Here is a 27828-nt window from a genome sequence, read left to right on the forward strand (position 1 = left end):
AGTCCATGCCTCAGTCCTCGACCATCCAATGTTTAGCACTACTGCAGAGTAGCTGGAGTGCAGAGAAGGAATGCTCACTCCATCTTGGCAACTAGAGCCGCCACTTCATGTTAAGGTCCTAACTAGGTGCATGTTAAGTCCCCAAACATTTCTTTATGCGCCTAGCAAAATCTAACATATTCCCAATATGTGCCATAAAACGAGAAAAAGTGCCATCTAATGCAACTGCAGTGATGACACTGATGATTTAATTAGTAATGGTATGTAATGTCATCTGTGATGTCATCAATGACTTAATTTATTATTTAATCTATAATGTTACATATAAAGGAATCAGATGTGCATTAGGGTGGAGGTTATAATTGTCTAACTAAAAGTCAATAACAAATTTGAGAAATTTGAAATATTTTAGTTTTTGTGCGAGGTTCAAGTGTTTAACTTCAGCTGGTGATTTGCGGTGAAGTTCACCAGTGCTCATTTTTGAGGAACCACCACTTATTTTTCCTCATCAGACATTTCCCAAAAGCAAAGAGGCAAGAGAGGGAAAACACACACAAACTGGAAGGAAGGAGGAGGAAGAGAAAGACATAAAAACTGTCAACAAGTGAGAATGTAGGAATCTGGAAGAGTGAGATAAAGGAGCAGGAACTGTTTAGCAGTGGATTAAAGAGGCCTGAGGTGGATTCAGGATCACACAGCCTTGGTATTCAGAATACTGACATTCAATACCACCAGCTGCAGGCTTCTGAGCTGCACTTTGGGCACTGGTACTCATTATTTTTCAAATTAAGCACTGGCAATGATCTTCTGGTTCCTTTTCTTAGAGTTGCTCCAGTGAATTTGTACATTTGTAACATAGGTGAATTTGTTGGGTTATCTAATGATATACTTCCACTTTGCCTACTCATGACATTCATGTAGTGGGCCTAGGGAATGGACTCTGGTCAATCCAGAATGCAAAACATACTGACCATGGCACTCAGAAGACCACACAACCTGCAAATTTTTTTGTATTCCCTGTATACCTGTCATGGCTTTCAGCTTTGAAATGTAGGGTACAGTTTGGTCAAAAGAGCCAAAAGTGAAACAAATGAACATAAATTTATGAATTACTCGGTTAAGTGTTAACGTTTGAGCTGTTATCGTCAACTCTGTAATATAAATGATCAAGCAAAAATATTAATTTGAAGAGATGTTAAGGTTCCACCACAAATGGTACCAATATTCTGAACTAGCACTAAACGGTAACAACAAAACATTACGTCCATCATCTAAAGAGTACTCACATATTACATCACAGAGGACACCAACAATGACATAAATGACTGTTGAAGTCATTACAACTCTTCTTACAACTCTGGTTTCCAGTAAACCAACCTGTTGATATATGTTCTACAGTCTTATCTGTGCTTTCTTGTCTCACCTTTAGTAGTTAGGCCAGAGGAACTAGCAAATCCTCAGAGAAAATGTGTGCAGTGTTATTTGTAACAACCATCCAGTTAAGAAATAAAGAACTTAGAATTTCTACCTGAAATTTGATAAACACACAAAACTTTATGTAGGAAACTATCTAAATTATTGTAGGAATTAATCAGAGCACTCAGATGGCTGAAAGGGGCAAGTATAATAGATGACATCTACGGTACCCTAGTTTTCATAACTGCCCTCTCTGCAACAGGTTATGCTATCCTATACTTATTCTACTGAAGAGCAATGAGGTATTAAAAATGCTAAAACATCTCAGTGACAGCAGAGTGACATGACTGGATCACGACAGGGCCACAATAGTGGGAGTTACTATAAGAAGGCAGATACATTCAGTTTCTGCAGAGTACTGGGGCATGGGCCTATTTGGTAGACTCCAGCTCACAAAAGAAGTAAAAAGTACAACAGAATAAAAAGCAGTGGAGAAAATTTACCAACTAGATTGATTTCCCCACACCAGCCAAATTCTAACTCATAGCCTCAGAATTAGGCATAGTAATACCAAGGAGCCAATCAATGGATATGTATGTACAGACAGCTTCCCTTTTCAGGTCCACCACTGCTCACATCAGGGTACTGACCTACTCCAATGGAAGGTGTTAGAAATGTGGTCTCTAGTTGGCAGTCAGTTTGCACCCTGTCCAAGTAGGGACCCTCTCTCTAGTCAAGGTAAGAGAGATAACAGCTCAGATAACCCCTGCCCACCCTCTTAGTAGGTTGGCACAAGCAATGTGTAATATATTTGCACAAGCACACACAGTAACACACTGACAACACCACAAAAGGAATCCACACCAGTTTAGAGGAATAGCCAATATTTTATCTAAATCAAACAAGACCAAAATGGCAAAAATGCAACATACACAAGTAAAGATATTAATTTTTAAAGTAAAAAGAGTCTTAATCCAATGGATTAGCACAAACTACCTGGTATGCATGAAAAATAAAGCAGCACCGGCAAGCGTGTGGTTGCGTGGATTCTTTCCTCGCAGGGAAGGGATGTGTCTATTTCCAGACAAGCAGCCTGGGGTCCATGCGGTGATGTTGAATATTTTGACAGCCAGAGACGATGTGTGAAAAATCGGGATGCATTGCAGAGATTAATCCGTGCTGCGCCAAGGATGCATCGATTTCACTGGCGTTGCATTGATTTTTCGGCCGCCGTGCAGGTTCTGCCAGCTTCTCCTTCCAGAGGCCCAGGAACAGATGTGGCACCACTTGGCGAGTCAGAGGATCTCAGCAAGAGAGCCCAGGTGAAGGCAGATTAAGGGGGTTATTCTAACTTTGGAGGAGGTGTTAATCCGTCCCAAAAGTGACGGAAAAGTGACGGATTTACCACCAGCCGTATTACGAGTCCATTATATCCTATGGAACTCGTAATACGGCTGGTGGTATATCCGTCACTTTACTGTCACTTTTGGGACGGATTAACACTCCTCCAAAGTTAGAATAACCCCCTAAGTCGTTGATGTCCCTGAGACTTCTCAACAGGAGGCAAACTCAGTCCACGCCCTTTAGGATCTTCACAAGCAGGATACACCGCCTGCAGGCAGCAACTCTAGGCCAACTCAGCAAAGCACACACAGCAAAGGGGCAGTACTCCTCCTCATAGCTCTTCAGCTCTTCTCGTTGGTGGAGGTTCCTCTTGATTTAGAAGTATTCCCAGGTCGTGGGGTCAGCATTCCAATCCATATACTCATTTCTCCCTTTGAAGTAGGCAAACTTCAAAGGAAAGCCTTTGCAGTGCACAAGGCCCTGCCTCTTCCTTGCCCTGCCCCAGACACACACTAGGGTTTGGAGACTCCATTGTTAGGGGACAGACACAGCCCTTTCAAGTGCAGATGACAGCTCCTCCCTCCCACTCTAGCCCAGGAAGACTCATCATGATATACAGCACACACCTCAGCTCCCTTTGTGTTACTGTCTAGAGGGAATTCGAAACAGCCCAACTGTCAGTCCGACCCAGATGTGGATACAGCAGCCAAGCAGAGGCACAGAATGGTCAAGCAAGAAAATGCCCACTTTTTAAAAGTGGCATTTTCAAACAGACAATCTAAAAACCAACTTTACCAAAAGATGTATTTTTAAATTGTGAGTTCAGAGAACCCAAGCTCCATATTTCTATCTGCTATAAATTGGAAACTGCACTTAAAAGATATTTAAAGGCAATCCTCATGTTCTCCTATGGGAGAGATAGGCCTTGCAATAGTGAAAACCGTATTTAGCAGTATTTCACTATCATGACATATAAGACACATCAGTACACGTCCTACGTTTTAAATACACTGCACCCTGTCCATGGGGCTGCATTGGGCCTACCTTAGGGATCACTTACATGTAGAAAAAGGGAAGGTGTGGGCCTGGCAAGTGGCTACACTTGCCAGGTCAAACTGGCAGTTTCAAACTGCACACACAGACACTGCAGTGGCAGGTCTGAGACATGTTTACAGGGCTACTCATGTGGGTTGCACAATAAGTGCGGTGGGCCCACTAATAAATTTTGATTTACAGGTCCTGGGCACCTCTAGTGCACTTTACTAGGGACTTACTAGTAGTTCAAATAGACCAATCATGAAGAAAACCAATCACCAATCCAATTTACACAGAGAGCATATGCACTTTAGCACTGGTTTGGAGTGGTAAAGTGCCCAGAGTCCTAAAGCCAACAAAAACGGATAAAAAAAATAGGAGGAAGGAGGCAAAAAGTTTGGGGATGACCCTGCAAAAAGGGCCAGGACCAACAGAAGGCCATGTCATTATTGTGTAATCTGGCTATTTTAGATGACTGGTCAGGTAGGTATTGCTCTGGAGGTACCAGCATTCCTTATTCAGTGGTCAGGTTGGCATGTGTCACTCATTTCAGTGAGTGTGTCTCCATTCAGTGAGAACACTTTTTCTGAAGGTACTTCTTGGTGTTCTCAGGCATAGTCCTTTCACTCCCAGGACACACTTGATACCACTTTCTAACTTTAGTGCGCTCATTTATCACTGCCTATTAGAAAGTGAGGCTTGTGCTCTCCAAAGCTAAAGTTACTGCCGTCAGTGGAACTGGGTGCTGGATCACACTAATGGGTGTAGCTTGGTCTGTAACATCGGAGGGTGAGAGTGGGAGCCTCAGATCTTCCGACAGTCAAGCTCACATATAATGTTCAAATATATTATACAACAAGCAGGGGCATATGGGTAAGTGGAAAGGGAGAGGAATGTGGATTAGTAGGAGTACTAAGAGAGAAAACACATTTCTTTGGAAAATAACCAATATTTTTGAGGCCTTCAAAAAAAGGTGATAAGTGTGTGTGTTTTTTTGTCCTTGTATGTAAAACTTCCTGACAAAATACGACTGACATCTCACAATACCCGACTGAAAGTACCTGTACCCAACTATTTATAAAAAAATACATTTATTAGGGGGATGTAACACCTCAAACACCCCCCCTGAAGCTATGCTCCCGGTCACCCTGGGACTTAAATTACATCCTTCCAATGCTCTTCTTGTAAGCCAATTTAATATTTTCTCGTCAATGCTATACTCCTGTCCTACCTGGTCTCTTGATCTCAGTCATTTTGAAACATCCCTTATTTTCTCTCTTTGGACAGCTGCTGCTTTAAAGTTCTGTCCTCCTAACACAAAGCTCTAGTCTTTTCATTACCATCTCTTTGGGGATGAAGATCCCTGCTAAGGTTCTAGTGCAGGGCTCTGTAGATTGAATGGAAGGAAGAAGGCTTGGTGCATCCTCTTCCCTAGAGATCTCAGGTTACTCCTACGCTGGAGTTTCACATCAGGGGGCCTAAGGTGTCTGACTCCATTCAGGCTACAAGGGACTTCTTAAGCTCCCAATACTTCATCCTAGACATATTTAGAAGTCCTCACAATTTGCATATCTCCCTACTTTATTGTTGTCAGCCAAGGCAGCATAGTCAGATCAATCCCCATTTTTGTTAAACATCACAAAATATGAAAAATGATAACTCATGCCCAAGAAGTTTGTTGTTGACTTAAAATGACCTGCTAGTCTCCTCCCTGAGGTCCAATTGAAACATGTTTACCTTTGTTACCAACACATAGCAACAATGCAATCCTCAGAGCAATTAAGGGACAGATTTATAATTATTTGATGTTGTGCGGCGTAGCAAGCCACCTTGCTGCGCTGCACTGTGTGAAAGGGAATGGAAAAGATCAGAAATGTGCTGTATTTGACATGCTTTGGCACATTCCTGTTCCTTTCTTGCACTGGTGCACAATGTGCTGTCTTGCGCCAGGGTAAGCACCATTGCACAAACAATCCTGTTTTTGTGCAGGAAGACACGCTTTCATGTAAAAAAACAATCCTCAGAGGCATTTTTCTCTTTCTATGTATGCTGCAAAATGAGGCACACTTAGAAAGAGGAAACAGTGAGGAGAAATAAAGATATTTACCCTCCTCGCACATCCCATGGGAAGGCTTAGCATTTTGACACATTCATAGGTTTACCAGTGTTGGTAAATCTGGGAATGCGCCAAAAGACATGGGGGAATGCGTGCGAACACCCATGCTCCACACATGGGACGCCACCCTGGGGCACAGTAACAGCAAAACCTACCAACAATAAAGTTAAAAAAAGAAAGTAAAGGCCCAAACCAAGTTTACTTACCAACTCACTAACACACTAGCATGAATCAATCTCAGTTAGGGGCAGATACAATATTTATAATTCACATTTATCAATCGATTAAGACCCAGAATTATCTTCATGGCACCCGTATCACTGAAAAGAAGGCAGATAAAATAGATCTAATGGTGAATGAAGGGAAAAGGAGATATTTAACCACTCGCATGCCTTGGACGAGGTGACCTCGTCCAAGGCAGCGGTTCCCGTGTGCCTTGGACGAGGTCACCTCGTCCAAGGCACAGGAACTGGGGGGAGCGCTAGCGCTCCCCCCATGTGCACCCCACCCCCCCCAAGGCGGGGATGGAAGGGGAAGCCCTTCCCCTTCCACCCCGACCCCCCCGGCAATCTGATGACGTCAGCGCGCGCACAGCGCACCAACGTCATCAAGTGTTGCTGGGACATGCTGGAAGCCATTTGCTTCCAGCGCGTCGAGGGAAGAGGACTTCTGAAGGTAAGTCCTTCCCTTTTTGGGGGTTTTGGGGGGGGGGAAAACAGACACGGGGGAAAGGAAAGGGTTTTTCCTTTCCCGCTGTGCCTGTTTTCACTAGATTCCTGCTCCACAATCGCGGGCAGGGCCCACGATCGTGGAGCAGGAATCTCCACTAGACACCAGGGATTTTTTGGGGTATGTTTATTTTGGGTGCAACCCCTTGGGCGACGATTTTTCAGCCCATCTGCCCCCGGGGAAGGGGGGGGCAAAATCCACTAGACACCAGGGATTTTGTTTTTTTTGTTTATTTTGGGGGCGACCCCTTCGGCAAGGGTCGCCCCACCGGGGGTCTATTTTATTTAGTATTTTGCCCCCCCCCCGGGGGCAGATCGCCGATTTTTCAGCCAATTTGCCCCCGGGGGGGGGGGGGCAAAATCCACTAGACACCAGGGATTTCTTTATTTATATGTTTATTTTGGGGGCGACACCTTGGGAAATGGTCGCCCCCGGGGGCTATTTTATTTAGTATTTCGCCCCCCCCGGGGGCAGATCGCCGATTCTTCGGCCAATCTGCCCCCGGGGGGCGAAATCCACTAGGCACCAGGGATTTTGTTTTTATTGTTTATTTTGGGGGTGACCCCTTGGGCAAGGTTCGCTCCCCCTGGGGTCTATTTTTTTTTCTGTTGCGGCCCGAGGGCAGATCAGCCATGTTTTTGGACGATCTGGCCCCCGGGGGGATCGAAGCACACTAGGCGACAGGGATTGTGTGGTGTGTGTTTGGGGGCACCCCTTGGGCAAGGGTCGCCCCCCCCAAAGTGGGTAAAGTTCGTATTGGCAATCTCGGCCCCCTTTGGGGGCAGATGGGCCTATTTTTGTAGGCCCATCTGCCCCCAAGGAGGGCAAAAACCACCAATAAGCCAGGGATTTTTTTTTTTGTTCCCCTTTTTTTGTTTTGTGCTGGGGGTGCCCCCTTTGGGAAGGGTCGCCCCCTAAAGGGGGCACAGAGCTGTTGCCCATTTCTGCCCCCCTGTGGGAAGATCGGTCAATTTTTTTTACACCCATCAGCCCCCAAGGGAGGCAGAATCCACTTAGGTACCAGGGATAATTTCTAAGTTCTTGGTGGTGGGGTGTTTGTCAACTGGTGAAGTATTTGTATTTGTGATTATAAACACTTATTTCTTCTTTTTCTTCTAGTTCAACGCTTTTGCTTCCTTTGCTGTGGATCCTTGCGGTTTTGGCAGTAGTTGTCCTGCGGTTTTCATAGTTGTATGTTTTAGGTAAGTGAAAGCAATTTACTCCAAAGGAGTATTGTTGACATGCATGAATGACATGTTTGTAGGTGGTGTACTAAATGCAGTATTGTGTGTGAAATTGTCCTTAGATTTGAGCACAATGATATTTGTGTTGTCATATGTCTAATTTTCTTTTTTCTTTTTTCTTTTTAGTGGGATATCATTGGTGATTGCTGTGTCTGTGCAGAGTAGTTGCTTGGTGAGTAGCTTTTTCAGGCAAGTGAGTGGTATAGTTTTTTTAGTACATAACTCTTTGTGATAAAGCTACACTTTGTTTATTACTTATTTTAGTGCTAGTTGTTGTTGGCAATCCATTTGTTGTTAGTGAGGATCATGGCTAGCCGCAGAGTGACCGCTCAGCAGGTTGTTGGCATGCTCTTTGAGTCATCTTCAGACCATGATTACGAGACTGACTCTGCATCTGAGGCAGAGGAGGAAGTGGGAGATTCTGGAAGTGAGTTTTCTGTCCGAGAGTATTCTGATGAGGAAGCTACTCTCAGTGCAGATGAAGGGCCTGTAGTAGAGGAGGACATTGATGTGCCAAGAGTGCAGCAGCCTGGGGCTGAAGGGTTTCCCATTAGAAGACCTGACACCTGGATTGCCCCAAACATGGAGCAGCCACAGTTACCTGCATTTACTGGTCTTCCAGGGTGTAGAGTCAATACGGAAATCTTTTTGCCTGTCCACTTCTTTCACTTGTTTATGGACGATGTATTTTTGGAAGAGATTGTGGAGCAGACTAATTTGTATGCAGAGCAATATTTGAGGGACAATGCTGCCAGACTTAAGCCTCAGTCTAGAGCTACTCAGTGGGTTCCCACATATCTGGAAGCAATGAAAAAGTTTTTAGGTTTGACTTTTTTGATGGGGTTGATCAGGAAGCCATCACTGGCTTCTTATTGGTCTACTAATCCCTTGATGGCAACGTCTATGTTTCCTGCAACTATGATACGTAATCGGTATTTGCTTCTTCTTCGTATGCTGCATTTTGTGGACAATGCTTTAGCCTTGCCACGAGATCACCCTGATTGTGACCGTCTTTTTAAGATTAGGCCTGTCCTTGATCATTTTGTAGATTGGTTTTCAGAGGTCTATGTTCCAGGCAAAGAGATAAGTGTGGACGAGTCTTTGGTCCTTTTCAAGGGGCGTTTAGTTTTTAAGCAGTACATTCCTAGTAAGAGGGCACGGTATGGGATTAAATTGTATATGCTGTCAGAAAGCAGTACAGGATATGTGTATAATTTCCGGGTCTACACTGGTAGGGATTCCAGTATTGACCCTCCTGGTTGTCCGGCCACTTTTGGAGTTAGTGAAACAATTGTGTGGGAACTTGGTAGACGGCTGTTTAACAAAGGTCACCATTTGTACGTAGATAATTTCTACACTGGAGTGCAGTTGTTCAAGGAGTTGTTTAGAGTGGACACTGTTGCTTGTGGCACAATCCGTTCTAACCGGAAAGGCTATCCAAGGGAGCTTGTCTGTAAAAAACTTGAGAGGGGACAGTGCAGTGCCTTGAGGAATAATGAGCTGGTATCTCTGAAATTTTCAGACAGGAGGGATGTGCACATGCTGTCTACCATCCATGATGAGAGTACTTCCCCTGTGACTGTTTGGGGTAAGGTTGCGGAAGTGCACAAACCTGCGTGCATTTTGGACTACAATAGGCACATGGGTGGTGTTGATATCGTAGATCAAAGGTTGGAACCTTACACTGCTCTTCGTAAGTCTTACGTGTGGTATAAAAAGTTGGCCCTACATTTATTTCATTTGGCAACTTTTAATGCTTTTATTGTATTCAAGGATTGTTCACCTGAGTCAAGGATGACATTTGTTAAATTTCAGGAGTCGGTGATAGAAAGCCTTATTGTGGTGGAACAGGCAAGAGTTCCTAGAGTAGAAGTGGTGGAGGATGTGGCTAGATTGAAAGATCCGCACTTTCCAGATCACATTCCTCCCACTCCCAAAAAAGACTTGCCCACAAAGAAATGTAGAGTATGTGCCCGGAGATTAATCCGGAGGGGGAGCCGGATGTACTGCCCCGAATGCCCTTCAAAGCCTGGGCTGTGTGTGCTCAGCTGTTTTAGAAGTTACCACACAAGGAAAAACTTTTGGGAAATACCGTGAGCGTAAACTGTCTGTTTTATATTTTCACATGTTGAGTTTTACGGTTGGCATCACTGTCATGTATTTAGTTAGAGCTTTTATGTTTGTAGTTTTGTACTTATTTTATAATTAGTTAGTGGTTTCTTTGTTGTTTATAAACAAAAAAAAGTGATGGTGGTGTGCGTGGGGTGGCGCTTGGCTGGTGATGTGCTTGGGGTGGTGCTTGGCTGGCGGTGTGCTTGGGGTGGCGCTTGGCGGGCAGTATGGGTGGGGTGGCGCTTGGCTGGCAGTGTGCGTGGGGTGGCGCTTGGCTGGCGGTGTGCGTCGGGTGGCGCTTGGCTGGCGGTGTGGGTGGGGTGGCGCTTGGCTGCCGGTGCCAGCCAAACGCCAGTCCACACACTCATCAGCTGGTGTGATTGCTGTATCAGGCATGTGGGCCTATGAAAGTGATGGGCCCTTGACTGGCGCTGTCTGTCGATGGAGTCTTGTAATGTGCTGGGCCCGTGGCTGGCGGCGTGAATGGTCTTGTGCATGTCATGTATGAAAGGTGTGTGAATGGACTGTAAAGCGGTTGGTGCCTTGTCGTGGCTTTACAGCTCACAAGCTGTGAGTCATTGGTTCAGTTTTTTGGCCTTTCAGTTATTACCAGTGCATTTCACTTTTGTGAAATCTCTTGTTAATAAAATTTGATCTACTGAACCATCACTCAGGCGTCGCAGCACACTTGAGACACGCTAGGTGTCTCAGGTGGGACCCTGATGATGAAGCATGCCACCAACCTGGTTGGTGGGTGAGTTTTTTTTTTCACATAACCTAAGTGCGTTTCTTTTCACAATTTTAGTGTTTGGTACATCACAGACGTATGTGGACACATCAAAATGATATATTACAAAACTACCTGTGTTTGGGGGAGGGGCCACCTATGTTTTTGGTCCTGAGTGCAGCCTTCATCTAGGGAAACCTACCAAACCCAGACATTTTTTAAAACTAGACACCCCAAGGAGTGCAGGGAGATGTGGCTTGCGTGGATCCCCCAACAGTTTCTTACCCAGACGCCTCTGCAAACCGCAAAATTTGCTTAAAAAAGCATATTTTCCTGACTTTTGTTTGTACGATCACCGCTCCAGCACAAAATTCCTAAACCCCAGCGTTCCCCTCAGTCTCCCAAGTAAAATGACACCTCACTTGGGGGGTCCCCAAAGCAGAGTCAGCCTAAAGATGTATAAAAGAAGAATATGTCCTTATAAACTCGCTGTGCTATCCCCTCTATCTCTACAAGTTTTTGGCCTTATTCTGTTGCAGCCACCTGGCCCACCCACACAAGTGAGGTATCATTTTTATCGGGAGACTTGGGGGAACAATGGGTGGAAGGAAATGTGTGGCTCCTCTCTGATTCCAGAACTTTCTGTCACCAAAATGTGAGGAAAACGTGTTTATTTAGCCAAATTTTGAGGTTTGCAAAGGATTCTGGGTAACAGAACCTGGTCAGAGCCCCACAAGTCAACCCATCTTGGATTCCCCTATGTCTCTAGTTTTCAAAAAATGCAAAGGTTTGGTAGGTTTCCGTAGGTGCCGGCTGAGCTAGAGGCCAAAATCTACAAGTAGGCACTTTGCAAAAAACACCTCTGTTTTCTTTAAAAAAATGTGATGTGTCCACGTTGCGTTTTGGGGCATTTCCTGTTGCGGGCGCTAGGCCTACCCACACAAGTGAGGTGTCATTTTTATCGGGAGACTTGCGGGAACGCTGGCTGGAAGGAAATGTTTGGCTCCTCTCTGATTCCAGAACTTTATGTCACCAAAATGTGAGGAAAACGTGTTTTTTTAGCCAAGTTTTGAGGTTTGCAAAGGATTCTGGGTAACAGAACCTGGTCAGAGCCCCACAAGTCAGCCCATCTTGGATTCCCCAAGATCTCTAGTTTTCAAAAATGCACAGGTTTTGCAGGTTTCCCTGGGTGCCGGCTGAGCTAGAGGCCAAAATCTACAAGTAGGCACTTTGCAAAAAACACCTCTGTTTTCTTTAAAAAAAATTGATGTGTCCACGTTGCGTTTTGGGACATTTCCTGTCGCGGGCGCTAGGCCTACCCACACAAGTGAGGTATCATCTTTATCGGGAGACTTGGGGGAACGCTGGCTGGGTGGAAGGAAATTTGTGTCTCCTCTCTGATTCCAGAACTTTCTGTCACCAAAATGTGAGGAAAACGTGTTTTTTTAGCCAAATTTTGAGGTTTGCAAAGGATTCTGGGTAACAGAACCTGGTCAGAGCCCCACAAGTCACAACATCTTGGATTCCCCTAGGTCTCTAGTTTTAAAAAATGCACAGGTGTGGTAGGTTTCCCTAGGTGCCGGCTGAGCTAGAGGCCAAAATCTACAGGTAGGCACTTTGCAAAAAAACACCTCTGTTTTCTTTAAAAAAATGTGATGTGTCCACGTTGCGTTTTGGGGCATTTCCTGTCGCGGGCGCTAGGCCTACCCACACAAGTGAGGTGTCATTTTTATCGGGAGACTTGGGGGAACGCTGGGTGGAAGGAAATTTGTGGCTCCTCTCTGATTCCGGAACTTTATGTCACCAAAATAGGAGGAAAACGTGTTTTTTTAGCCAAATTTTGAGGTTTGCAAAGGATTCTGGGTAACAGAACCTGGTCAGAGCCCCACAAGTCACCCCATCTTGGATTCCCCTAGATCTCTAGTTTTACAAAATGCACAGGTTTGGTAGGTTTCCGTAGGTGCCGGCTGAGCTAGAGGCCAAAATCTACAAGTAGGCACTTTGCAAAAAACACCTCTGTTTTCTTTCAAAAAATGTGATGTGTCCACGTTGCGTTTTGGGGCATTTCCTGTCGCGGGCGCTAGGCCTACCCACACAAGTGAGGTATCATTTTTATCGAGAGACTTGGGGGAACACTGGGTGGAAGGAAATTTGTGGCTCTTCTCTGATTCCAGAACTTTCTGTCACCAAAATGTGAGGAAAATGTGTTCTTTTAGCCAAATGTTGAGGTTTGCAAAGGATTCTGGGTAACAGAACCTGGTCAGAGCCCCAAAAGTCACACCATCTTGGATTCCCCTAGGTCTCTAGTTTTAAAAAATGCACAGGTTTAGCAGGTTTCTCTGGGTGCCGGCTGAGCTAGAGGCCAAAATCTACAGGTAGGCACTTTGCAAAAAACACCTCTGTTTTCTTTCAAAAAATGTGATGTGTCCATGTTGCGTTTTGGGGCATTTCCTGTCGCGGGCGCTAGGCCTACCCACACAAGTGAGGTATCATCTTTATCGGGAGACTTGGGGGAATGCTGGGTGGAAGGAAATTTGTGGCTCCTCTCTGATTCCAGAACTTTCTGTCACCAAAATGTGAGGAAAACGTGTTTTTTTAGCCACATTTTGAGGTTTGCAAAGGATTCTGGGTAACAGAACCTGGTCAGAGCCCCACAAGTCACAACATCTTGGATTCCTCTAGGTCTCTAGTTTTCAAAAATGCACAGGTGTGGTAGGTCTCCCTAGGTGCCGGATGAGCTAGAGGCCAAAATCTACAGGTAGGCACTTTGCGAAAAACACCTCTGTTTTCTTTCAAAAAATGTGATGTGTCCACGTTGCGTTTTGGGGCATTTCCTGTCGCGGGCGCTAGGCCTACCCACACAAGTGAGGTATAATTTTTATCGAGAGACTTGGGGGAACACTGGGTGGAAGGAAATTTGTGGCTCCTCTCTGATTCCAGAACTTTCTGTCACCAAAATGTGAGGAAAATGTGTTCTTTTAGCCAAATTTTGAGGTTTGCAAAGGATTGTGGGTAACAGAACCTGGTCAGAGCCCCACAAGTCACCCCATCTTGGATTCCCCTAGGTCTCTAGTTTTAAAAAATGCACAGGTTTAGCAGGTTTCCCTGGGTGCCGGCTGAGCTAGAGGCCAAAATCTACAGGTAGGCACTTTGCAAAAAACACCTCTGTTTTCTTTCAAAAAATGTGATGTGTCCACGTTGCGTTTTGGGGCATTTCCTGTCGCGGGCGCTAGGCCTACCCACACAAGTGAGGTATCATCTTTATCGGGTGACTTGGGGGAATGCTGGGTGGAAGGAAATTTGTGGCTCCTCTCTGATTCCAGAACTTTCTGTCACCAAAATGTGAGGAAAACGTGTTTTTTTAGCCAAATTTTGAGGTTTGCAAAGGATTCTGGGTAATAGAACCTGGTCAGAGCCCCACAAGTCACCCCATCTTGGATTCCCCTCTAGTTTTCAAAAATGCACAGGTTTGGCAGGTTTCCCTAGGTGCCGGCTGAGATAAGAGGCCAAAATCTACAGGTAGGCCCTTTGCAAAAAACGCCTCTGTTTTCTTTAAAAAAATGTGATGTGTCCACGTTGCGTTTTGGGGCATTTCCTGTCGCAGGTGCTAGGCCTACCCACACAAGTGAGATATCATTTTTATCGGGAGACTTGGGGGAACGCTGGGTGGAAGGAAATTTGTGGCTCCTCTCTGATTCCAGAACTTTCTGTCACCAAAATTTGAGGAAAGTGTGTTTTTTTAGCCACATTTTGAGGTTTGCAAAGGATTCTGGGTAATAGAACCTGGTCAGAGCCCCACAAGTCACCCCATCTTGGATTCCCCTAGGTCTCTAGTTTTCACAAATGCACAGGTTTGGTAGGTTTCCCTAGGTGCCGGCTGAGCTAGAGGCCAAAATCTACAGGTAGGCACTTTGCAATAAACACCTCTGTTTTCTTTAAAAAAATGTGATGTGTCCACGTTGCATTTTGGGGCGTTTCCTGTCGCGAGCACTAGGCCTACCCACACAAGTGAGGTATAATTTTTATCGGGAGACTTGTGTGAACATAGATTAGCAAAACAAGTGTTATTGCCTCTTGTCTTTCTCTACATTTTTTCCTTCCAAATATGAGAGAGTGTGTCAAAAAGAAATCTATTTGAGAAATGCCCTGTAATTCACATGCTAGTATGGTCACCCCGGAATTCAGAGATGTGCAAATAACCACTGCTCCTCAACACCTTATCTTGTGCCCATTTTGGAAATACAAAGGTTTTCTTGATAGCTATTTTTTACTCTTTATATTTCAGCAAATGAATTGCTGTATACCCGGTATAGAATGAAAACGCACTGCAGGGTGCAGCTCATTTATTGTCTCTGGGTACCTAGGGTTCTTGATGAACCTACAATCCCTATATATCCCCGCAACCAGAGGAGTCCAGCAGATGTAACGGTATATTGCTTTCAAAAATCTGATGTTGCAGGAAAAAGTTACAGAGTAAAACGTAAAGACAAAATTATGTTTTTTTCACCTCAATTTCAATATTTTTCTTTTTCAGTTGTTATTTTCTGTAGGAAACCCTTGTAGGATCTACACAAATGACCCCTTGCTGAATTCAAACTTTTGTCTACTTTTCAGAAATGTTTAGGTTTCTGGGATCCAGCATTGGTTTCACGCCCATTTCTGTCACTGACTGGAAGGAGGCTGAAAGCACAAAAAATTGTACAAATGGGGTATGTCCCAGTAAAATGCCAAATTTGTGTTGAAAAATTAGGTTTTCTGATTCAAGTCTGCCTGTTCCTGAAAGCTGGGAAGCTGGTGATTTTAGCACTGCAAACCCTTTGTTGATGCCATTTTCAGGGGAAAAACCACAAGCCTTCTTCTACAGCCACTTTTTCCCATTTTTTTTAAAAAAAAACGAAATTTTCACTGTATTTTGGCTAATTTCTTGGCCTCCTTCAGGGGAACCCACAAAGTCTTGGTACCTCTAGAATCCCTAGGATGTTGGAAAAAAGGACGCAAATTTGGGTTGGCTAGCTTATGTGGACAAAAAGTTATTAGCGCCTATGCGCGAACTACCCCAAATAGCCAAAAAAAGGCCTGGCACAGGAGGGGGAAAAGGCTTGGCAGCGAAGTGGTTAAAAAACATTTAGCTACTTCCAAGCAGAGGTGACTTTTTCTGGAAGAGAGGTCGCTTTGTTGTAGAAATGACTGGCTGGAAGAGAGCAATGAACTATTGTACAAGAGCCACAAGAAATGTCAATAGTGTATATTAACTTGGCTTTAGGCACTTGCATGAGCATATCTTGTATTTTCGTGTGGAGTCTGGAGTGAGAACATCATTTGGCATTTACTGATTCTTTTTCCTTTAAAATGTTGGTACCACACAGCCTGGACTGGAAATTACAAGTGAGGAAACATCGTCGGCATTAACAAAACTGTTATTTTGAGTGGTTCAAAGCTGACAAGTTTTAAATTTTCCTGGGAACTCTGCTACCCTCTCACACAGGGATGTACTCTCAGCAGATATCTGAGGCATAAGTGAAATGGTTGAGGTATTGAGAAGTATACGTCTTGAAAGTGAGTGTGTACATTCACAGAATGACCCATCTCGTGGCACATAAGAATAACATAATCATGATTTAAACAATGTGGCAAGGCCTTGTGATGGAGGCACATGAGGTTTCTTTGCTCCTTTTTTAATCCTAGAAAGTAATGAGGAATATGTCTTTTGAAAACCTATCGGCTGTACATGCCAAGTTCAAGCTACTTCAGTTGTAATCCATTTGCACCACTTGCCAGCCTCATCAGCTTCAAGACCAGGTGAAACAATTACAAAGCCATCGCGACCAGCACCCCCATTTAGCTTTCAGAAATGTTCACCATCACTCGTGCTTCCTGGCACACCTGCAACCAGGACACTAACAGACAGAGTCTAAGAAGTGTAAAATAGAAAAAAACTAGGCAGCAGACATTTTTTTCATCTGTGCTCCCAGGATGTATGTCACAGCCCCGTACCCGTCCGCACCACCCAAGCTCAGCTCCAATTTAGGAAAGAGTTGAAGACTCACCACCTTTAAACAACACTACATCACAATGCATTACCATCCTAAAACCAGGTACCTCTTTATACTTTTCTTTGGCCATGTACCGAGTACAGCTCTCTGCTGCCCTTTGGCTAGGTTTCTGCTCTAGAAATACCACTCACATGCATACATATCCTAGGTATTGTTAAATTGCTTTTTGTCAACAACGAGGTGAACTATGTGTATATTTCAATAGCAATCACTAAAACAGAACTTTAGAAAAACCCACTACCAGAAAGATGAATCTGGAGAAAGTAATGCAAGGTGAGTCAAGTGAAAGCAAGAAAGCCACACGAATCATGCCAAAGAGGATTTCTCTCCGAAGGGGGTCCACTAAAAGTCTATGAAACCCAAGTCGATGCCAGCATTTCAAAATAAAAGTGCAAATTTGCTGCAAATCTTTGCGTGCACGTATTCACACAAAATGTTTAACCTGAAATTCTTCCATAACTCTGGCACTCTTCAACTTCAGTTGGACACCCCTTTTTCTGGCCTGATGTTAACATGCCTCGCATGTAGATCTACCATTTTGAGTACCACAGCCACAGCTACTGCACAATGTATTCTATTTCTTATACATAGAATGAGATCCATAACTTACCTTTTAACAGTACTTCATAGACCGACTCCTTGCATGCATTTAAATTTTGTCTACTGATTTTTTTTTTTTCCAGACATTGTTAACTGTGCTTAGAGCGCACTCTTTCATATAACATTCTTTCTGTTCTGGGAATGAATAAAAAGTTATATATGATCCAATGAATGCTCATACACAATCCAAGTCTGTTTTCGAATGCAAGTCTAATGGGTCCTGTTTACATTAAATTGAGAGTGTCTAAGCGGATCAAGAAGCTGTACATAGCAGGATTTAAATCCAAAAATAGATTCGAACCTGTCGGAAACACCCCATTTTCCAGCGAAATATCAAGATGCCCGCAGACACCTATATATACTGGGATTTTATCTTAAACTAAAGATTTAAAAGGTTACCCTCGGTTTCACTTATTGGACATCCAGCTGCCCATAAACGGGTACATGGTATATGCCGTGCCACTGAAATCATGAGACAGGGAGGCTTGTCTAAATAATGCAGCAAGAAAAGGCAAGTTATGCAGCCTAACACAATTGGTGTTAATGTTACTGCATTGTTTTCTCATTTTTACACATGGTAACATTATCTAGGGAAAGATTCAACCAGGTTAACACGGCAATAAAGCAATAAGCAATCGAAAGATTTACCGCCAACATTTGAGAAGGGCTTTTCACTTTGCGGGGGCACCTCTTGCCACGTTTTTAGTAACTTTTGATCCGTCAGAACTAGAAACAATTTTTTTTTGTTAGAATCTGCAGATTATGAAGCAGATGATGGATTATGTGGCAAATGTATTGAATTATGTGGAAACGCCTCAGCCGCATAATTGCATAACCCCAGTGGCCTCGAATATATATGGTGTTCATGTGTTGTATAGTCTGCATGTATACTTGACTCCTCCAGCCTTGTTCACATCTTCACATTTTTGGGGAAATTCACCTGTTAGAGAAAGGTCATTCCTACGCCAGAAGGCATCAAAAATAATTTCTTCGCATGAAATTTAAGACATCTATGTACCCATTCCTCTTCACCCAAAATATAGATACTGTACCGATGTCTATGCAGACGGGACAGCATTCCCCTTGCCGGATGATGGTTTTCGGACACTTCAGGGCAGGACAGACAGTTTCGTCACAAATGGTTTTTCCGTTGGAGCACAGGCAAGTGATGCAGGGCTTGGGTGACCACACAGCCTTGTCATACATGATCATTCCATTGGCAGAGCAGTGCCCTTTCTTCTCTGTCAAAGGCAGAAATCAAACTATCAGAAATATTCCACTTATCATTTTGAAATGAAGGCAGGTTTTCTTATCAACAATTGCAGACAGCAAGTTTGTAAATATGATTCATCTAGACCATGGGTACTCACAAACTTTTTCTCGGGCTGCACTGAAGTGACAGCAGGGGTGGGGGGGCGGGGCTTAACCACCGCCCCCTTTTTCAAAACATTGCTAAACAATGCTGCATCTGCTCTCACCCCTACCCCAGTATCACACACAGCGCCATCTGCTCTCACACCTACCCCAGTAACACACACACAGCGCCATCTGCTCTCACCCCTACCCCAGTAACACACACAGCGCCATCTGCACACAGCGCCATCTGCTCTCACCCCTACCCCAGTAACACACACAGCGCCATCTGCACACAGCACCATCTGCTCTCACCCCTACCCCAGTAACACACACAGCGCCATCTGCACACAGTGCCATCTGCTCACCCCTACCCCAGTAACACACACACAGCGCACACACACAGCGCCATCTGCTCTCATCCCTACCCCAGTAACACACACACAGCGCACACACACAGCGCAATCTGCTCTCACTCCTACCCCAGTAACACACACACTACATTGAAAACAAATAAATAAATAACCAAAGAGCCTTACCTGCCTCAATAAAGCACTGTCAAGATGCCACAAATGTACAACGGCAGGCAGGCGGCAGACGTGGAGACGGTGACAGGAAGCAGACGAAAAAGCCCCGTAAAAGTTAGCTGCAAGTGCTGACTTTTAAGGGGCTTTGGCTTCCCGCCACTAGCCAGGATCGTCATGGAAATGCCATAAATAATGGCCGCCGTACGTAAACATAGAGGAGGGCCATGGGAGCATGCGCAAAGAAGCCACTATTGCGCATGCTCCCGCAGCCCTCTTCTATGTTTATGTACTGCGGCCATTATTATATGGCGTTTCTCTGACATGTCCGCTGGCCGCCAAGGTTGGTCCGTGGGGCCACTGGCGGCCTGCGGGCCGTACTTTGAGTAACGTCGATCTAGACATTCTCACAAGGGACCCCCGCTTCCATTGGTGCAGCAGGTTCAGTGGCACCATGGCCCAGAGGCCTGAGGGGGATAGTGAAAGCTAATTATTTATATATGTTACTATTCAAACAACAGCCAGTGGTCAGTGCCGGACTGTGACAGAAAATAGCCGGGGCACCAAAATAAAAGGGGCCCCCCATTAGTGAATTACATAGCTGAAAACGTGCCCCATGTTTTCACATAAGGACAGTTTTGAACTTGTCAAGACGCACTGTGTAAATGTTCTGCATGGTATGGAAAACTGCATGGATTTGAGCATTCTGCAGGTAATGGTTTAATATCCGGGAAATAAAACCGGGCCAGAAGACCATAAAACCATTCCACAAACATCCCAAAAAATCAGCCCACACACTCACCCGTCAGAGAGAGGCTTAACAGAGGCCCCTTCTGCACGGTGGTTGGGGGGGCAACCCTTCAAGGTCATCAGGTCCATCTTCCCATTCTCATCTTATTTTACATTATATCACTGCTGTTAGACCAGCCCATCGGGCACTGCCTGATTGCCTCACTGGCCATTCCGACCCTGCCAGTGGTAAGATTTCCTTCCTTGCCTAAGGGCCCATGACACACAAGCTACACTCCTACCCCTTCTAATTGCCCCGCTTTGCTGTTGGAATGCACAAGTGACTAGACAGAAATGGCTTCTTGGTTTTTGAATGTATGTCTACCCTTTGTGGAGAACATACATACTAATATCAGTTGCATTCTGAACTTGAAACTACAGCTATTGATTTTAAATCAATATTTTTGTTAATCTGTATAACTTCCTTTGTGTTTCTTCAGACGGATCCATAGCACCAAATGGAAAGCCCAAAACGTCATCTTCTGTAAATGAATCCAGCAGAATTCACTGGCTATCTGGAATCTTCAGCATGGAGGTGCATCCCTGACTACTACTTATTTGTTCACATGAGCGTTCACATGGTTTCTGTTTTATGATGAAGGATATGAATTGCTGGTCCTACTAAAGACATTTCCATAGACTTAGAATCAGGACTTGGAGACAAAGAAACTTTATGTGAAGTTTGTAATTGAGAGTCAGAGTGTGCACTATGTTGTTTTTTTTTCTGGCACAACAATATTTTAATTACTGTTAGGAAATGAACGCTGCTTGGTTGTCTTAGCCTGTCATAAAGTCGCATTATTATTCACCAAATGCCAAAGTAAAAATGTGTGTACAATTAGGCTTTCTTAAAAATGCACCAAAAATGTTTAACTTTTATCTACGTTCTGATTACTAAGAATTACCCCACGTTAGCTAAGGTTCGTGGTCACAGTACTCTGTGTAAAGATGACAGAGTACCCTGTTCACTAAACTCTTGGTCTGCCACCTCAATTTCGAGACAGCCTGAGAGAGTGTGGGCCATTAGAGAAAAGCTATTCAACCATCCAAGCTATTAACTGTGGGTGGTCAAATGGATTATTTTCCAGTTCATCACTACCTGGAAAATCCAGGTGGTGATGGGTAGTAAGAATAAAAAAAATGGAGGACTACGGAAGAAAACTCCCATGTTGTTGACCAACTACTTTTCATTTCTCCCATGCTGGAAGTTTATTTTTGAAAAATAGATACTTTTAAAATTTTGGTGTCAGTGTGTGCTGCCAATGACGGATGCAATCCAAACTTTTAACTAGCATGAACCGCTATGACAGAGTTCACCATAGGACCGGCAGTAAACTCTTAATTTGCCAGGCATAGTAAAAGTAGGGTGGGATTTGTAAAGTTTTCTGGCACCTTGATTCCCTTTAATCCATCCACCAAACCCTACATCAAGCCCTAGGTTCCTTGCAAACACAACATGCATTTTTCACTATCATTAACTTTTTTTAAACATACTAAAACAATCATTCTCCATCACAATTCTTTTGCACAAACACTGTTACAACAAACTATTACCATCCTATTGGACTAATGCCCTTCTAGTACTACTTAATACATACTTCATACCAATTTCAATCTGCAACTGACTTCTCTTTATTAATGTATACACACGCATATATATTTGAAAATGGAATAATACTGCTTTAGCTAGCCGCAATTACTTTCATAATACTTGTTCACTACCTTCAGATACGTCCTCTTACATATAGGAAAACACTTCTGTCTCATGAAGCAATTAACACCAATTTAAATACTAAATGTTATGAATAAAAACACAATAAACAAAATAAAACATACGTTTATCCATAGCATGTTAACAATTGCAAAATAAATTATGAGCCAAATATATTACCTTTTTTATTTTCACAGTACTACTTTCCTGCCTGTGCTAAAGTAGTTGTTGCCTACAAAATCACAGCACCTCTGTTCATCGACATGAGAGTCGCAGTATCACTTAGCACTTTTATGTAATCTTGCAGAAAATGTTTGTGATACACTCTTCAACACCAACATTTTATGCCAAGCCTTCAATTTGAAAAAACATCCTTTCATCATTTTCCTAAGGAGAAACATGAGTGGAGATGTCCTTGCTTCCCATTTACACCTATTTTGGTTGCTTCCACATACACCTAAATTATTTTGCATGTTGTTTCCAATTAGTTACTTTTAACCAACACAGCCGTTCACTGTCTAATCACTGTGCTGTGTACAAGTTCAAACTCTATTCAAACTTTTCGAAATACAAAAACATTGGGAAACAAATTATTGAATATATATTCATCATACAAGCACGTGTATACATTCTTTATGCAGAAAGCAGGTTGGGGACCGAGCCCAGTACAATCTGTTGTAGTCAGGTTATTTTAGCAATTTACACGGGCCCATTATTTAGCTCTGGGCCTGTGCCCTTTTAATTAGTTACATTTCGGTTTTGTTCCCTCTTATCATTTTAGCAAATCTTCATTTTAGTGGAGACTTTTTTTCTTTCTTTTATCAGTTGTCCTTCCTTGCAGAATCTGCTATTCCTTTCTTTGCATGACATTTTCATCCTGTGCGCAACCCAAGGCAGTACACAATGTTTACCGGGTATTACCCGTCCAAAGAAAACATTGTCTACCCTACACAGAAAAATGTGTGTTGTCACATCACGGAAGTTCTTAGATTAATAGATATGTTATTATAAAACATCACACTGCCCACATCATCTCAGAGGGGACATTCCAGCCAGTTTGCCATCTTGTGCTGCACATCGTCGCAGTTTCTGCAGAAAACCTTTGGTTTCTCTTCGCCTACATGGGAGGACTCTCAGCAGACTAACAGACCTCTTCTTTACCTCTGCACAGGTATGGAGGTTAAGCTTCCTTCCCGGGACCAGAAGGGCAGATTAGGGCTACCAATGCTACCTGCTTTCATGTAGAAACTTAGTAGGACTACATAGGAATGTTAGGCACACTATCCATGACAATGTAGTGGGATTCTTCCTATGTTTCCCTTTTTTGTCACTGCTGTACTAACTCTGTATTTTATTATCCTCATAGTCATAATTCATGCCTTTCTACATAGAACGGGGATGCTTCTATAAAGCCTATTAAACCAAGACCCTGCTTCTGTTTTGTCCTTGCATGTATGAGACTTATATAACGCAGAAAAAGTGGTAAGATCTGTTCCACCATGACTACCCTGAGGAGTCTTAGGGCCTGATTACTACCTTGGTGGTTGGGATAATCTTTCACAAACATGACAGATATCCCGCCTGCCGTTTTACAAGTTCCATAGGATATAATGGAACTTGTAATACAGTGGACAGGATATCCGTCACGTTTGTGATGGAATATCCCATCTGCCAATATCGTAATCAGTCCCTTAGTGTCATGAAATTGGCTGCCACAAATCACTTCTACCTCTGGTACTTGTGAGGTGCAGCTAGCTAGCCAGGAAGGATGAGGCCGACAGCTGTCAACATAGTGAAGGATCAGACTCAGTCGCCTACGTTTGGTGGTGCCCAAAATCCAGCAGTTTTGTACCATAAAGAGAGCCTACAACACTCTAACATTCAATGAGTTTCAGCAACATTACAACATTTCTTCCATTGCTGGAACACATTATCTCTGGTGGAGATTACATTGGATGCAGTTCAACCAAAATCATCCTGCAATGCTATATTTTGCTTAAAATGTTTTTTAAGCTCATGATTTACAAAACAAACTTCATCTCCTGACTCCTTTTCATAAGACTCCACTGTGAGGGTATAGTTTGCCACTGATAAGGCAGTCTGTTCAGCATGGGGCCCACAGCTTCCATATGACTGCAGTCCAAAAAACTGCTTCATTTATGTAATTGTCTTCAAAGTATCACTAGGGGCATCGCAGATCCACAGTTAACCAACTATAACTAAACTCTTTCCCCAACAACATGGCTTTGCCAAAGCATGTTTGTGTTCATGCAGATTTATCATTCTTGTGTGGCTGTTTCATTATCTCTGCCTAGTTTGTTTCTTAGGGTTTGATTTCGATCTTGGCGGAAGGGTTACTACGTTGCAACGGAGACACATATCCCATCCGTTGAAATCTAAATACCATTGTTTTGATGGTATTTAGATTTTGGCAAACGGGATATCTGTCAGTGTTGCAGTGGAGTAACCCCTCCGCCGAGATCTAAATCAGGCCCTTAGTTCTGTATCCTCAGTTTAGAATTCAAAACTATAGCACACTTCTTTGTTCATTTCACTGTAAATTGTGAAATTAACTTCCTCTGGAGCTTAAACATCAACAGAACTTTATTAGTTTCAGAAAACAAGTTAAAACTTGGCTTTTTTCGGCCTGTCTTTAAGGTTGGTCTTTGTTTGGTGCTTCTACCTGCTCAGATGTCAGTGCCAGACGCCATTGGGCACTCATCATGCTTAATAAAATGTATTGTATTGCATTGTATTGTGTCAATAACAATAAGAATATACCAGCAAAGATTTCCTTCAAACAATAACAAATCAGTCATCCCAACACACTAAAACTATTCTTTAAAAAAGGGCGGGCATTTTTTAACTGTGCAATTTGAAGTGGAAAATTTCTGCTGTTTAGTCAGATGTGTATATAATTTAAAGTATTCAACTGTCTATACTTTAAAGAGAACTAGCTTTTGGGAGCACATTAGATGAACAAAAGGCTTATAGCAAACAGCACAGGAGAAACAGACCTGGCTTGTCGCTTACCTGGTAAAACATTGTAGCTCAACTCCTGTTCACCAAGGCCTATGGCAGAGTCAAAGACATTGATAAACTGGTCGTCGGCGATAATTAAGGGCATTTTTGTTGCAGGAGCTGCAAGCGGTAGTGCCTGGTCGGTAGGCTGTCTTCGTGATTTACGGTTGGCTGAGTTCTTTCTTGCACCTTTATTCTTCATCCTTTTTTTTGGACTTGTTGAAGGAGGAGTGCTACCATTTTCACCAAAACCAATGTGCAGGACGATGAGCAAAACAAAGCAAATTAGATATGAAGTCTTCATGTCTTCTTTCAACAATGAGAACACTGTAAGGGTTAGAAAATGCATGAGTGTTATATAGGACCATAGACTGTCACATTTTATATTTTTGGGGACTGGCCATACAGTGCCCAAAGTACATAAGTAGATTTGGTGTTAATCTCTAAAGAGAAGAATGTAGAAGTGGTTTCACCATTTTTCACTTCCTTCTCTTGTGCTTCTTTTTATAGATCCATAGTTTCAGCAGTGTCCCTCAAAACAACGGAACACAGGCACTGATAACCAAACCTAAAAAGTCTTTACTTTGGGCTGCACGTCCACTCTCTTAAGAAGAACACTGAAACAGAGCTTCATATCTGAATTTGATTCAAGCTATTCATGTTTAATCACTGCATTGGATTCTGGGTCACTCCCCTTTTGAAAGCTATCTTGCTGTCCTTTAGCTGTTCAAATGTTTCCTAAATTGACAAGAGTGTTTGATGATTTGAATCTGTATTACATTTTTGCAAGAAATTCCTAAGGTACTACATTACAAAGGTGCAAATAGTGAATATTTGTATTTTAATTTAATTTAGTTTGTGGTGGATGTTTAATGTCTTGAAGCTAAACAACTTGTAGCTCCTTGAATCTGCGTTTACTTTGTTACTTAGTGTTTGTAGAGTCAAAGGAAATGTTGTCATTGTTTTTGCTGTGAATGATTGGCAAGACAAACCATAAACAGACTCACTGTTTCTCAGCTTTTTCTGCAATTATTGTGCTTCTACATCACAATCTGCAACTCAGTAGGATTCCGATTGTAAGAGTGCCATAAGCATGTGACATTGAATTTATCCACCCCTACAGCAATCTTTGAGTACAAGACTGGAACTTGCTTGCAAGAGCCCTGAGTGACAGTTAGGCCCACATTACGAACTCGGCGGCAAATGCCGGCGAGTTCGGTGCTGGCGTTCGAAACAAAGACCGCCAGCACGTTGAAGACCCCGCCGGCCCAATAAACAACATTCCACTGGGCTGGCGGGGGAAACAGTGTTTCCGCCAGCCGGCCCAGCGGAATGCTGGGCCTCCATGTAGAGCCGTCTGCAATGTAGCAGTGCGGCGGGTGCAGCAGCACCTGTTGCGCATATCACTGCCCGTAAATCAGGCAGTGACATGCGCGACGGGGCTGTGCAAGGAGGCCCCATCACTACCCATGCCGAGTGCATAGACAGTGCAGGGGCCCACAGGGGGGGCCCCGGGGCACCCATTCCACCATCCTTTCCCTGGAGGCCTAAACCACCAGGGAAAGTTTGGGGGAAAACAGGTTCATTAACCGGCAGATCCTGACAGATAAGGAACTGGCGGCTGTAGCCTGGTGGTGGCAGAGTTCCGCCTGTGGCGGTCTCCCCATGTATATTATAAGGCGGTCCGGACCGCCATGCCGGTGGCTGTAATTTCCACCACCGCTTGCATGGCGGTCTGGACCGTCATGTTCATAATGAGTGCCTTAGACTTTAAAGTGGTCAACAGCTGTAACTAGCTTGGGGTTGTCCCTTAGAGAAAAATAGTTTTTTTATTGTAACTGTTAGAAACAATTCAAGCCCTGGATTAATTCTCTGGACATTTTAAAATAGGATTAAAACTGTGACTCAGTAATCCCACACTACCAAGTATGGCAGATCTGGTCTTTTTGACAGTGCCCATTTTCCAGAATCAAAGTGGTAACTATTCACACCTGATGCCCTTTATTAATGAATTTGTCCTTTGCAACAAATACATTATTTGGCATGTCTGTCTCACCTGCTCATTTTGAAGGTCACTTGGGTGAGACTGCAGAACTGCATGCTGTATGAAGAAGTAATAGCATAAAACGTAAGGTAACCCATTATCGGCTCTGGCTGACTACAATTCTTATGGTGGGCCATCGCCAGGGGTTCAAAAACACTCAAAAAATTCCTCCTATGACAACCGATATAATAAGCACTGAATGTGATCTCCTAGCAAAATTTCAGAAAAATACTCCAGTGAGGTGGTGTGCCTTTACTCATAAAGTCTCTCATACATTTCACTGCAAAAAAAGTGCACCTTCACAATGATCTTTGTGTGTGCCTTAGTGTGTGGCAGAGTTATAGCAAATAGGGTTAATAGTTGAGGGGTGTGAACCATTCCTCAAGTAGCTACCACAGTTTCAGCCAGGGTGAATTTACAATCAAACCAAACTCCAAATTAAATTGTGCTTCACACTCCAGTAGCTTGGCACAAGAGAAATCAGGATTAACTTAGTGGCAATATGTAAAGTGCAATGCTTCAAACAGTAATAAACTAAAGACACACAACAAGAAAAATCCCACAGTTATTTGGAACCAAAATGACAAAGATCCAATCAGTAGAACTAGAGATATGCAATTTCAAAGATTTCAGGTAAGTATAGTGCCTAAAAGCCCAAAGAGCCACTCACAGTTATCTGGTCATTCAAGACAGGGTGAAAGCCGCAAGTTCAGGCCAACTGCAATGGAGCGAGGGCCAGATCCAGAGACCAGGTAAGTCCTACCAAAAGAGTTAGCTTTGAAGGTCCAGTGCAAAGAGTTTTGTTTGTGGTAGAGAGGACCGCGAGGAGCAAGAAGAGAGTACTGTTTGCGGTAGAGAGGACCATGAGGAATAGGAAGATCATTGCAGATGGTTGTCAGTGTAGGGTGAAGAGCAGCCCAGGTGTCGTGGATCGTCATCACTGGAGCAGGAAGATCCAGTCAGGCGTAGCAGACAGCCGTTGATGGAGTTTCATGTTGGTGGCCACCAAG

At 43.6% G+C, this 27828-nt stretch overlaps 1 protein-coding gene across 3 annotated transcripts in view; it reads right to left on the bottom strand.

The window, feature by feature from the left end:
* Window positions 1–27828, bottom strand: part of ECM2 (extracellular matrix protein 2) — a 222763-nt gene that overhangs the window by 123492 nt on the left and 71443 nt on the right. For all 3 annotated transcript variants that reach the window (XM_069206683.1, XM_069206684.1, XM_069206682.1), the window contains exons 2-3: window positions 24787–25101; window positions 18429–18617 (exon numbers count right to left, since the gene is read on the bottom strand). In XM_069206683.1, coding sequence (XP_069062784.1) covers window positions 18429–18617; window positions 24787–25078 — 481 coding nt within the window. In that variant the 5' untranslated portion in view covers window positions 25079–25101. The remainder of the gene's footprint in view (window positions 1–18428; window positions 18618–24786; window positions 25102–27828) is intronic.

This window comes from Pleurodeles waltl, chromosome 9, assembly GCF_031143425.1.
Source record: "Pleurodeles waltl isolate 20211129_DDA chromosome 9, aPleWal1.hap1.20221129, whole genome shotgun sequence".
Taxonomy (NCBI): domain Eukaryota; kingdom Metazoa; phylum Chordata; class Amphibia; order Caudata; family Salamandridae; genus Pleurodeles; species Pleurodeles waltl.